At 42.7% G+C, this 13562-nt stretch overlaps 1 protein-coding gene across 2 annotated transcripts in view; it reads right to left on the reverse strand.

The window, feature by feature from the left end:
• Positions 1-13562, reverse strand: part of NR1H4 (nuclear receptor subfamily 1 group H member 4) — a 49266-nt gene that overhangs the window by 2717 nt on the left and 32987 nt on the right. For both annotated transcript variants that reach the window (XM_043524855.1, XM_007067693.3), the window contains exon 8: positions 784-897. In XM_043524855.1, coding sequence (XP_043380790.1) covers positions 784-897 — 114 coding nt within the window. The remainder of the gene's footprint in view (positions 1-783; positions 898-13562) is intronic.

The following is a 13562-nucleotide window of genomic DNA, read 5'->3' on the forward strand; positions in this document are numbered from 1 at the left end:
CTGGTTCAGCAGCGGCTGCGCCAAGGGAGGCTTAGCCTCTCCTGGCTTGTTATACCTGCCGATCCATGGGCACCAGTAAGAACTGTACTTAGAGCTTGGTTTTTGCCATATTGCATGTTGGAATGGGAGTGACTGCCAAGTTATGTGAATAAGCAATTGGTCCCTATTCCAGCCATTTTATGACCCGTATGCCTAGTCCCAGAATTCTCCTGTACCACTCCTGTGATGGAAGGCCTTTGGTACCATAAAACTTCTTCGTATGTTTTGGTGAAAGCTGGAATAGGAACAAGTAGTAATAATAGTAAATATATTGTAGTAGGACCAAAAGGCCTTAATTGGGATTGGGGCAACATTGTACCGGTGCTATATAAACATAGAAAAGAGAAAATCCTGGTCCGGACGGAGCTTACAACATAAAAAACGGCTACTTTCCCTCCCCTGCTTCTGCCTGCAGGTTTTCTACCATGTACTTATGATATGCCAGCCAGAGTTTGTTCTTCAAGACTTAATCCCTTTGCTGCTGGTTCTTGAGCACAGTATACATGATGTGGAAGCTTCCTCTCAAAGTGCTGATGTTCCACTGAAATCGCAATGGAATGTTAGGACAGATTTGCTCAGATATATCATCAACACTTGGGAGTTTTCCATACAAGAGAAAAGAAAAGCCCTTTCTGATAAGCAACAATATCTTAATTTTTATTTAGCTGCTACAGGCAAGTCATTTTTATGATTTCCTGTATGTAAAAATTATTGTCGACTATTGAATTTAGAAATAGAAATTACCTGGAGTTAAGATAACTATTGCTGTTAGTAGAGCATACTCTTCTTCTGTCATCTTCAGTTCTCCAACGCTTTTATAAAAACCAAACATGGGGGTTATGTAATCATCAGCGATACCTGTTAAAAAATTCAGTGATATAATCAGATTTTTTTAAAATATACTAAAAATAAATAGTTTTATCTGTGGCCCTCTTGGCCTAAGCAGCTAGCCAAATATTTGGGCCTTTACCACGTTGTTTCCGTTAAAGGAGAAATTGGTGAAAGTCAGTATTTCTTTAGTGAAATCCTGTTGACTCCCAAAGAATGTACACAAAGTCCTGTTTCTGTGAACACAGTAGGAACAAACAACAGGAGACAGTTTCTTTGCTCATGGTTTCCAAGCCTGCCGTTCCAGTGAGTCCTGTGCCCCAAAAAGCTCTGTCTCTCCCTCTTAGGGCCACATTCATGACTGCATCTGTCTGTCTGCTGGCTTTCTGGTGGCTTTCTGCATCCAATACACGCAGCTTGCCAAATAATCCCCTAGCCCCTGCATTTGCAATCAGACCCAGAAAAACCTGTCAGGGTATGTCTACATTGCAGTTAAAACCCCACAGCTGGCCTGTGTCAGATGACTTGGACTCATGGGGCTCAGACTAAGGGGATATTTAATTGCAGTGTAAACACTCAGGCTGGTATCCTGGCTCTAGGACCCCGCAACAAGGGAGGGTCCCAGAGCCTAGGTTTCAGCCCGAGCTTGAACATCTACACTGCAATTTTATACCCCACAGCCCAAACCTGTGAGCCTGAATCAGCTGACATGGGCCAGCCATAGGTGTTCTACTGCAGTGTAGACATACCCTGAGTTCACCCCTGGGGTCAGAGCCAAGGGCATTATGCTGTGTGACACTTGCATCTGTAAGGTATTTGGACCAAGGAACAATGACACTTCCTGGCTCTCTGATTATTATTTGGGCCAAACCAAACAGGAGCATCCTAGACAGCATCCTAGACAGTTAGTAGGGATAGAAGGGTATGTAGCTGCTGCTAGCTTCCCACACCCCTTAGAACCTGTGACTGTGCCAACCTCAGCTGGTTCATTAATCTAAGAGACTGGTGTTCTCCCAGAAAAAAGGGAATCCCGTGCCCAATTCCTGACCCTTCTTTTAGAGCAAGTATGGTATGTTTGTATATGATCCTGATGGGCAGGATCTCCAGGGAGAATAACATGATGGGGAAAGGAGTCCAGGAGAGCTGGCTGTGTTTTAAAGAATCCTTATTGAGGTTACAGGGACAAACCATCCCGATGTGTAGAAAGAATAGTAAATATGGCAGGCGACCAGGTTGGCTTAACAGTGAAATCCTTGCTGATCTTAAACACAAAAAAAAGCTTACAAGAAATGGAAGATTGGACAAATGACCAGGGAAGAGTATAAAAATATTGCTCGGGCATGCAGGAGTGAAATCAGGAAGGCCAAATCACACCTGGAGTTGCAGCTAGCAAGAGATGTTAAGAGTAACAAGAAGGGTTTCTTCAGGTATGTTAACAACAAGAAGAAAGTCAAGAAAAGTGTGGGCCCCTTACTGAATGAGGGAGGCAACCTAGTGACAGAGGATGTGGAAAAAGCTAATGTACTCAATGCTTTTTTTGCCTCTGTCTTCACGAACAAGGTCAGCTCCCAGACTATTGCACTGGGCAGCACAGCATGGGGAGGAGGTAACCAGCCCTCTGTGGAGAAAGAAGTGGTTCGGGACTATTTAGAAAAGCTGGATGAGCACAAGTCCATGGGGCTGGATGCGCTGCATCCAAGAGTGCTAAAGGAGTTGGCGGATGTGATTGCAGAGCCATTGGCTATTATCTTTGAAAACTCATGGCGATCGGGGGAAGTCCCGGACAACTGGAAAAAGGCTAATGTAGTGCCCATCTTTTAAAAAGGGAAGAAGGAGGATCCGGGGAACTACAGGCCAGTCAGCCTCACCTCAGTCCTGGAAAAATCATGGAGCAGGTCCTCAAGGAATCAATTCTGAAGCACTTAGAGGAAAGGAAAGTGATCAGGAACAGTCAGCATGGATTCACCAAGGGCAAGTCATGCCTGACTAATCTAATTGCCTTCTATGACAAGATAACTGGCTCTGTGGATGAGGAGAAAGCGGTGGACGCGTTGTTCCTTGACTTTAGCAAAGCTTTTGACACAGTCTCCCACAGTATTCTTGCCAGCAAGTTAAAGAAGTATGGGTTGGATTAATGGACTATAAGGTGGATAGAAAGTTGGCTAGATTGTCGGGCTCAACGGGTAGTGATCAATGGCTCCATGTCTAGTTGGCAGCCGGTATCAAGTGGAGTGCCCCAAGGGTCGGTCCTGGGGCCGGTTTTGTTCAATATCTTCATTAATGATCTGGAGGATGGTGTAGATTGCACCCTCAGCAAGTTTGCAGATGACACTAAACTGGGAGGAGAGGTAGATACGCTGGAGGGTAGGGATAGGATACAGAAGGACCTAGACAAATTAGAGGATGGGGCCAAAAGAAATTTGATGAGGTTCAACAAGGACAAGTGCAGAGTCCTGCACTTAGGATGGAAGAATCCCATGCACCGCTACAGACTAGGGACCAAATGGCTAGGCAGCGGTTCTGCAGAAAAGGACCTGGGGTTACAGTGGATGAGAAGCTGGATGTGAGTCAACAGTGTGCCCTTGTTGCCAAGAAGGCCAATGGCATTTTGCGATGTATAAGTAGGGGCACTGCCAGCAGATCGAGGGACCTGATTGTTCCCCTCTATTCAACATTGGTGAGGCCTCATCTGGAGTACTGTGTCCAGTTTTGGGCCCCACACTACAAGAAGGATGTGGAAAAATTGGAAAACGTGCAGCGGAGGGCAACAAAAATGATTAGGGGACTGGAACACATGAGTTATGAGGAGAGGCTGAGGGAACTGGGATTGTTTAGTCTGCGGAAGAGAAGAATGAGGGGGGATTTGATAGCTGCTTTCAACTACCTGAAAGGGGGTTCCAAAGAGGATGGATCTAGACTGTTCTCAGTGGTAGCGGATGACAGAACAAGGAGTAATGGTCTCAAGTTGCAGTGGGGGAGGTTTAGGTTGGATATTAGGAAAAAACTTTTTCACTAGGAGGGTGGTGAAACACTGGAATGCGTCACCTAGGGAGGTGGTGGAATCTCCTTCCTTAGAAGTTTTTAAGGTCAGGCTTGACAGAGCCCTGGCTGGGATGATTTCACTGGGGATTGGTCCTGCTTTGAGCAGGGGGTTGGATTAGATGACCTCCTGAGGTCCCTTCCAACCCTGATATTCTATGATTCTGTGACTCTTGGGTCTAGAGACCATGGGCTTGATTCTTATTTATGCTCAGGCACCTTTACAGCACTCTGGACTTAAATTACATTCAAACCCACTTTATCTCCTTTACACTGTGCCTTAGTGCACTTGAGAATCAGGCCCAATGAATTCATGCCTTTTTTATCGGAGAGCAGGGTGCATTATAACTTTCATATTAAAATAGGGCTGTTGCAAGATTGCTTAATACAGCTGCCTGAAGCTGTCTGATGGTGGGCGTCTGGGGTGTGTTTAGAATTCCACACCAGTGGTTCTGCAGTAGCAATGCCAGGGCAGTTAACCCCATAGGTTTGAAGGAAGGGATCCTACTCTATTTCCAAAAGTGAAAACTTTGTGACTTGTTCTTTAGTTATCTCAATCCCTAGGAGGAAACGTATTTCTGAGTTTTGAGCTAATCTTGGCTAAAAGTTAAGGCTTTGGGTGGAAACCACTGTGGTTTTTCATGATTTACACAAAAAGGAAGCTAAACTTTGTAGTTTTAGTCACATTTTGCTTTGAGGTTTGGAGATTGTTCAAACCCGAAAACTCAAAGTGAAAATCAGTGGATGCGAAGCCACAGGAAGCAAAATCGAAAAATTGAGAGGTCACTTGACTAAACTATGATTAGTCACTTTCTGCTGCTGCTATAGGAATAAACATTTCTACTGTTTGGAATAAACTAGCAACAAAGAACACACTCTTTGGAGAGTAAATCTAACCCATGGTGCACACTGTAATTAAACATATAACATTAACCACCTGTGTTAATTTCAGGTTACGAACTGCAATACTGAAGCTCTTATCACAAGTTTTCACATAGTCAGGCCCTTTTTAGAAGGGTCAGAATCAATGAAGCAGAAATGTATGACGAGCGTCCGCTTGTCATATGTGAGTTAATTGTACTCTTGGGGCTTCAAAAACAATGAACTACAGCCAGAGCCTCTAATTTTCCACTGTAATTTTTCTCATAATTATCAGAGTTAGCTATTTAAAATATTGAACAACTGTTTCACTAAGCTTTCAGGTTCATCTATTCCTTTAGAAAGAGAATGCTTTTTAAAAGTACCACTATGATTAAATATGACAAAATTAAATGCCAAAGCTCCTATGAAAACTGAAAAATGTAAAAGATCTGTACAGTTTAGCATTGGCGGTTGCCAGAAAGAACTCCCCATTGGAAGTGAATGGCACAAAAATGACTGCATGAAGGTCTGGGAGCAAACCAAACATGTCCAAATTTGTTGTGCCATTAGATTACCATCATCTTCTTGACTGCAAGCATGGAAAATAGGAGAGGGAAGGGAGAATCCTAGCAAGACTGCCTCCTTCCCACTCCTGACTCATTGCTCTCCCCCAGTTTCCTTTGTTGCCACCTCTCCTGATTGTCTCATGACATCTGGTACTTCAGCCCCTGCAGTAAGTGATTATATGAGAATCCCAGCTTTTGTTTTTTAAAAAAGTTTCTAGCCCTTATGGTTGTGGAGAAAAGCTTGAAAACATGACTAGAGGGTACCCCAACGTCTCAAAAGCTAGAAGGCAAACAAAAGGAGCCCCAAGTGTAGTTTATTCTAAAATCTCATGATTTTTCAGCCAATCACATTTTTTGGGGTGCTGACTTGAGCGTTGAATGGTTGGCATTGGTGGTGATGAGTTTCTGCGCTGTTTTCTTTAGCCTCTCTGATACACAGTGTACCCAAAGCAAAATAAAAATGACAACAATCAGAGGTCCCAATTCTGGAGAAGGGTGTAGTCACTCTGCACCATGCCAGCAGTGGAATCTGGATCTAAAACAGGCATAGGTGGCCATGGAAAGATCATCCCATGGTAGAGAGATTCTCCAGTGGCTCCTACATAGGGGGAAATGGCTGGGGTTTCCCTGCACCTTCTCTGATCCATGGCTGCCTTATCTGTCTTTATCTGCCCATTGACAGTTTGGGCATGACTTAGAGCAGCAGAAGACCAGCCATTTATGTAATGACCCAGATCTACGTGAGCCCAAAAGTCACCTTTGCCCACCCCTTTCCTCATCTCTGGGGCTGTGCTGTGCACTCCTCGGCCCATCTCTCTATTGCCCACCACATTGTGTAGTCATTTATAACAGTGCAAAGTGGGTACAGAACACCACCTATTCAGACGTGATAGCATTTTACACTCCTCTTGTTCTGGGATAGATGTCTGCATGGTTTATTCACCTCCCTGAGCAACATAAATTATGCCAGCATAAACTGTAGGGTAGACATAGCCCAGGGTTTCGTCTATACTACAAAATTAGATTGATTTAACTATGTCAGTCAGAGGTGTGAAAAAATCTACACCTCTGAGAAGCATTGTTAAACTGACCTAATTCCATATGTAGATAGTGCTAGGTCAATGGAAGAAGTCTTCCACTGACCTATTATCATCTGTCAGAGAGGTGGATTACCTACGCTGATAGGAGAATCTTTCTCATTGGTGTAGGTAATGTCTATGCTGTGTCGCTGTAGTGTTTTCAGTGTTGACAAGTCGTATATGCCTGTACAGTGCCTAGCACAATGAGGCTCTGACCTCAGCACCACTGTGATACAAATAATAAATTTTATAATAATAAACAGGAAAGGGAGGAAAGAATGAAGAGGAGTGTTATAGTATTAGAGAGTATGCTTACGCTGATACCAAAAAGAATAGAATTTTGAAATGTTTCAGCAGTCAAATGAAGCAAGAGACTATTGTTAGCTAAATATGTAAAATGATAAGCCCCAGTGGAAGAGGCTTTTTTGGTTTTGTTCTATTCATCTTTCTACAGACCTCTTCCACACTATTTCATCATGCACTAACTGCTGTTTCATCACAAGAGGGAGCTGTTTTCTTATATGACTGAAAATATTTCAGTTTGGACTTAATAAACCCCATCAGAAAAAAAAAATAGAGAGAAATGTTTAAAATGCCTGATTGTTTTTTTTTTAATTGCTATTATGAAATATATAGAGGTGGTCTCATCTCCCTTCAGGTGCTTAAGAAGCAGATTATAGGTGGCGTTTGGATAGTAACTAGGGGGAGTTATGGGACCTTCTCAAACATCACTGCTGCAGTTTGCAGTTTAGAAGTGAAGCCAAGACATATTGTGTTTGTAGTTTTATTCTAAATTTTTAATTTGATTTTAAAAGTCTTTCTGGCCTCACCGAGAACAGAAAAAATAAGGACAGGTTTCAGAGTAGCAGCCGTGTTAGTCTGTATTCGCAAAAAGAAAAGGAGGACTTGTGGCACCTTACAGACTAACAAATTTATTTGAGCATAAGCTTTCGTGAGCATCCGATGAAGTGAGCTGTAGCTCATGAAAGCTTATGCTCAAATAAATTTGTTAGTCGCTAAGGTGCCACAAGTCCTCCTTTTCTTTTTGAGAAAAAAAAGCTAGCTCTTACTTTTGTTTATAAAAAATCTGTACGAGATGTAGAAGAAATCTGTGCTATATATTGTTCTGTAGGCACATCTTCCTGATTAAGATTCACCAGCCACCCCTTCTTCCCTCTTTCAAAAATCTTCTGCTAGTCCCATTTGTTCTGTGAAGCATTCCAGCTACAAAGAACATGCTCTACCCTGTGTGCCATTTTGTAATGTCATGTATCATACAGATCTGGGCCTACAAGGGTTGATCCATCTTCTATGGAGTCATTTCATTGACTTCAATATATGAGTAAAGTGTCCTAAACAAATCAGAGTCTCTGCCTTGAAGAGCTTTACTGTCTAATGACTTGATGCAACTTCTAGGGAAATCAATGGGAGATAGTCATGAAATCTTTTCATGAAAGCTCATCAAAGCGGAGACTCTTATTTGTCCAGCCCACTTTACCTATTGTACAACTTTATTAATATCCATGGTTTCATATACATGATTTTTATCTTGCTTTTAAGGGTTTAGTCCTGCAATTCTTAGACTGGCGAAACACTCCTTAAAGGCAATGTGAATGATGTCCGCAGCTTCAAGCCCTAAGCAGTTAGCTGGTTAAAACCAGAGAAAATGAGCATTCCTTTCCCTAGTAGCCAGTCAGTATTTATCACTACATTTATTTATAAGCTACATTTTCTGTATGTATTTATTTTCATTTGCCTCTTTTCAATAATAAAAATTAAACAGACCTACCTGAAGGTAAGCTTTAGAGAAGTGTTTATGACATCTAGATTTTTTTAAAAAACTTCTACCAGGGAGACTGTTTTGTTCTAATTAACAATGACTAATACTGTGTTGTTAATATGGATGAAAAGATCTTTCATCTGGATAAGTGTGAAGGTGCCAGTGGATATTAATCCTAGCAGTAAATGAACTGCTGTTTTATGGAAAACAAAATGTATTAATTACTCACTAAATTATAACTTATCTCTCACAGAATCTTGTCTATCAAAATTGTTTTCCAGACTCAGAAACTTTCACTGGAAACTTTGACTTTTATTTTATTTGAATGTTAACAGTGAAATGCATCACAGGACCCTATAATAATTGGGGCAGATACACCCAGGGTTTCTGCTGGCTGTGAGCGGTGTAGAGCCTGGCAGGGCATAGTCGACTTAGTAGAGAGGTTGCAGCACCAGAAAGTGGACACATGACCTCTCCCCCATCAGGTGACTGTTAGGGAGATGAGCAGGGAGAGGCATTAGCTGAGAAGAAGTCATGACCAGTGAAGGAAGTGGTGCATCTCCTCCGCACTCACCAGTGAGGCTCAAATGGAACCACAACTGCAGACCAAAGAAGCTACCCAGCCAATGCTTAACATGGCTTGGAAAAGCGGGGGTCTTATCACGCCCACATCTGCCCATCCCATGCTCAGCAATTAATTCTGTCTCACACCCCCAAATCAATCCTGTCCCCCAATCTGCCACTCATAAATTCTGTCCCCCCAGCCCCACCTCTGTTCCTACTGCAGCTTGTGGGGGGTTTCACCCCCCCCCACACCTGAGGGGGCTGCAGTAGAGTCCTCTCTCCCACTTCCCAGGGTGGGTGTTGCGGGGAGGGAATTGGGGGGCAGAGGAAGCAGCCCATTGCTCACAGGAGTGAGGTGGTAGCAGAGCTGGCATGGGCTGCTGGGCTCCTTATCTCCCTCCTCCCAGGGGCATCACTTCAGCATCCCACCTTCCACCTTTCTGCTAAGGCCACAGCTGCTCATGGGGGAGGAGCGCGGTCCCATCCTGGATGTAGGCAGGGTGGTGGCATGGCATGGCCATCTTATCCCGGGGAGTAGGGAGATGGCGAGCCCGAGGAAGGTGTCTCAGTGATAGCCAGCCTAGGGCAAGGATTGGGGCCAGGCTCCCTCTGCATTGTCACCTCCAGTCCAGACTGCCGCTGCTGCTTCCTGCCCAGCCAGTGAGCAGAAGCAGCAGAAGGAGCAACATGCAGATTAGGAGCCCCAGCCCAGGCCGCACCACAGCAGTGCCCCCCCACCCCAACCCCCAGCCCTGGGGAGGCAACATAGTGTCAACTGGCAAGGAGCTAGGAAAGGTCTGGGGAAGGGAAAACCAAGGCTGGGCGGGAAGCGACTGTCCCCCGTGCAATAGAATATGATGCCCCGGTCCTCCCACCTTGAGAATGGTGTCAAGTTGCTGAGGGGAGGGGAAGAGAGCTCTGCCTCCTTCCTGCAGCAGCCCTGATTGGCTACTTTTCCCCAGGCGATAGGAAAGTGGGAAAAGCACCCAACCAGAGGGGCTTCCCCGGGCAGCAATTAAAATGTGCACCCCTCAGCAACCCAGCTCACTCCCTAGAAATTGTATGTGCCAGGTCTGTGACTTGTTTCACAACCCAACCCTCTTTCAGTACTATCCCAGCAGAAACCCCCTGAGGGAAGGTGGTGGTGGAAACACCACACACCCTCCGTTGGGGGAATTACCTGCAGGTAGGGAAGAAGGCCTGGCTGGCAAGGAAGTATAATTTACACCTCCCTTAATTTTGGTGACTCTAGTCTATATATATATAAACATACAGTAGTAGTCAGCTTGGGAAGCATATTTATATCGAAGGAAAGCGGTTGTGTTCTCTGTGGTCTGTCTCAGTGTGCAAATTTAGTAGAAAATTCCCTGCGTATTGCAATTAGAATGCTGTATTCCCCTGCCTCTGTAGATATGAATTAAACACTTACACCTATTTATCTAGCTATAATGCAGGAATATGGAATTGGCTACTTCATGTGGCTCTGAAATATTCATGAACAGAATTTTCCCATTCTATATATACCCATGGCTGTCTGTATTACAGTGCAGTGAAATGTTACGGAAGATGTTAAATCATCCGGTTTTAAAGAGGTTGTGTTTATTTGCTTGTTTTTGTCTTCTTTTTTTTCAGCAATTCCATTTTGAACGTGTTTTAAAAATTGTGTCACTGTGGACAACACTACCATCCTGTCCGTCACTCGGGCTATAACCTGGGCATTATCTTCTTCTTAGAACTATTTGTAGGTCCTCACATCCCAGCCAAATCTAAGTCTTGCTGAAAAACATCTCTCAGATACAACTTTTTTTAGCCATCCACACAGCTAAAGCCCTCATCCTGGCTCTCATCTCGTGTCTCAATTACTGCAACACCCTTTACTCTGACCTTGACAAATACAATCTTGTCCCACTGACATCTATTTAGAATACTGCTGCAAAGATCATTTTCCTAGACCATCACTTTGATCATGTCACACTTTCTGGCGATCCCTCCACTGGCTCCTCCTTCTCTATCTCATCAAACAGAAGCTACCTGTCTTCACTTTCAAGGCCCTATCCTTTCCTATCCTCTCACATTCACTAACAAGGAGTCAACTCTCATGTCCGATTGGCCCAAGATACCAGCCTCCATTGACCACTTAGTACAAAGGTATTTGTTTGAAAATTTAACTTGTCTCACGCTGTCTCTCACATGTGGGAGCAGTTCCCCGTACACATCTGCAAAGCTAAGTCATTAGTCCTCTTCAAATCCCTCCTTAAAACTCTCCTTTAGTATGATGCAAAAATCTTGACAACATGTGGGCTGCTTGTATGTTGAGACCACTCCCTGTCATGCTGATCAATAATGCCTCATTGTTTCCTTGCACTCCCCTATCTGTTGTCTCTTGTCTGATACTAAGAATGTAAGCTCTTGGGGACAGGGACTGTCTTCTTGTTCTGTGTCTGTACAGCAGCTGGCACAATGGAGTCCTGGTCCAAGGCTAGGACTCCTAGATGCTACAGTAATACAAGTAATTAATAAATAATAATAACAATAATAATAATTTATTTTAGTATTATTATTATTAATTTATTATTATGTATAAAGCTGGAAATACTGGAAGTGATTGTCCATTATTCCTGAGCCAAATTTTGCCTTTGAGTGCACATGAGAGACTCTTATTGAAATCAGTGGGAACCACGAGTTCACATGCAAGGACAGAACGTAGACTCTTACCAATATTTTAGAATAAAGTAGTTACTTCCCTTCCTGCCTTTATCTCATTGTTGATGGGTTTCAGGTGCTAAAGGGCAACAGGCAATAGTGTATTTCACACTGACAAGTATTCTTCTACTCTCTGAAAAATTAGAGCCAGATTCTACCACACTTACTGATGTGAAGTAGCATTTTATTCCTTAACGCTGATATCGACAGGCTTATTTGTGGAATAATGTGCTAGAGTAAAAGAATCAGAATCTGACGCTTAATGACTTCCAGAAAAGCAGGTGTCATCATAGTTACAGTGTATAAATGCTCATGGAGAAAATATTTTGCCCTTCATAAACGTTTTAATAATATTGCACTATCAATAAGTGGAATCTGCAAAGCACCTTTAAAATTACAGAAGTAAAATAGGCATATTCCTGAGATGTCAGCCTTTCACAGAAATAACCAGGTAATTGCAACGTGGTACGCATTCTGCAGCATCAATTAACATAAAAAAAAGGCACAAGCTTTCATTAACATTAAATAGGTTTCCTCGGTAGCCCACGTAGGAGAGGAATTCAGTTTCAGCAACATTTAAAGAAAGAACTTTTATATCGTATTATGTAAAAGACCCTGAGGGCATAAACAAGACAGTTGGTGAGATGTGCTGCTACTTAGCCAGTATGTTAGTCACACTAATAAATAAAACCATATTGCATCAGCATAAGAATCAAATGAAAGCTGCTAATGCTGAAAGGTCATCGCCACCAGATCTCTATGGTTTCTTTATCAGGAAAATGTTAAATTCAATACAACTGTAGAGGGGGAATAGCATAAATATTAATAGATGAAAGCCATTTCTAAGAGCACATCATGACAGAGGACAAAACATTGGACAGCTTGTGACTTTCAGGCAGTTTTTCCCCATTTTCATGGGTCCATATATCAAAGCCTGACAATAGGACCCAGCTGACATTTAGACACTCGCCTACATCTAAAAAATGATCCTATATGGATTGAAGTTCTGACTAAGGACGAAATTCAAAAATATAGTACTCCTTTTTAAGAGGGTCAGTCTTTGGTGCCCTTCTAGAAGATCCAAGTATTCCTGATACCTTATTGCTTCCCTCTACTCTCATCCTTACCCTTTTATATAGTATGCTTACCTGCTTTGAATTTTGCTCAGCTATATTTATGTTTCCTCAGTGGTTCTTTTTTCTGTTTGTGTGGTTTTTCTTTTCATTTAACTTTGTCTTGCACGTTTGCTGCTTGTTTTTCATTGTTTTCCCTTCTGCATCATATTTTTTACTGCTCTTGGATTTTGCCTTCTTACCTAGGTTAGTTTTAATTTCTTTGCCTGAATTATTTGTTTAGCATTTTCGTAACAAGAAATAATGGCAGTGGGTATCTGCAACTTTTAGTAGAACATATTCATGGGGGTTAAGGCCAGAAGGGACCAGTAGATCATCTAATCTGATGATCACAGGCCATTAAATTTCACCCAGTTACCCCTGTATTGAGCCCAATAACTTGTGTATATAAATGAATTGCATTAGTAATATTTATGCTTACATATACACCTTAACTAAAATTTTCAAAGATGACAAGTGAAAATTGCTTTAATTTTGGGGTGTCCAACTTAAGACAACTTAAAGAAATTTGCTTTTCAGAAGATAGGTGCTCAGTGCTTTATGAAAATTAGGCCCCTTTAGGGTGTAATAAGTTGGACACCCTAAAACAGAGTCACCCCAAATCACTAGTCACTTTTGAAAATTTAGGCCCCAGATATTAATAATCCAACTCTGAAGTTTGACCCTGTGACTACTTACTAAAGTGAGATTCCATTTTTTTTATGTGCTAGACTACTTTCCAATATGGAATTATTTATCTCTAATTATTGATTCATTTTAAACAAACTGCCCAAATAATATAAAATATGAACAGCTGTGTTGTGGTGAGTTTTCAGACAAGCATTTTTCCTCTAAAGTTTGTGGTTCCCAGTGGTTCTCAAACTAGGGCAGCCGCTTGTTCAGGGAAAGCCCCTGGCGGGCCGGGCTGGTTTGTTTACCGGCCGTGTCTGCAGGTTCGGCCGATCGTGGCTCCCACTGGCCGCGGTTCGCC

The sequence above is a fragment of the Chelonia mydas genome, chromosome 1 (genome assembly GCF_015237465.2).
Source record: "Chelonia mydas isolate rCheMyd1 chromosome 1, rCheMyd1.pri.v2, whole genome shotgun sequence".
NCBI classification, from domain to species: domain Eukaryota; kingdom Metazoa; phylum Chordata; order Testudines; family Cheloniidae; genus Chelonia; species Chelonia mydas.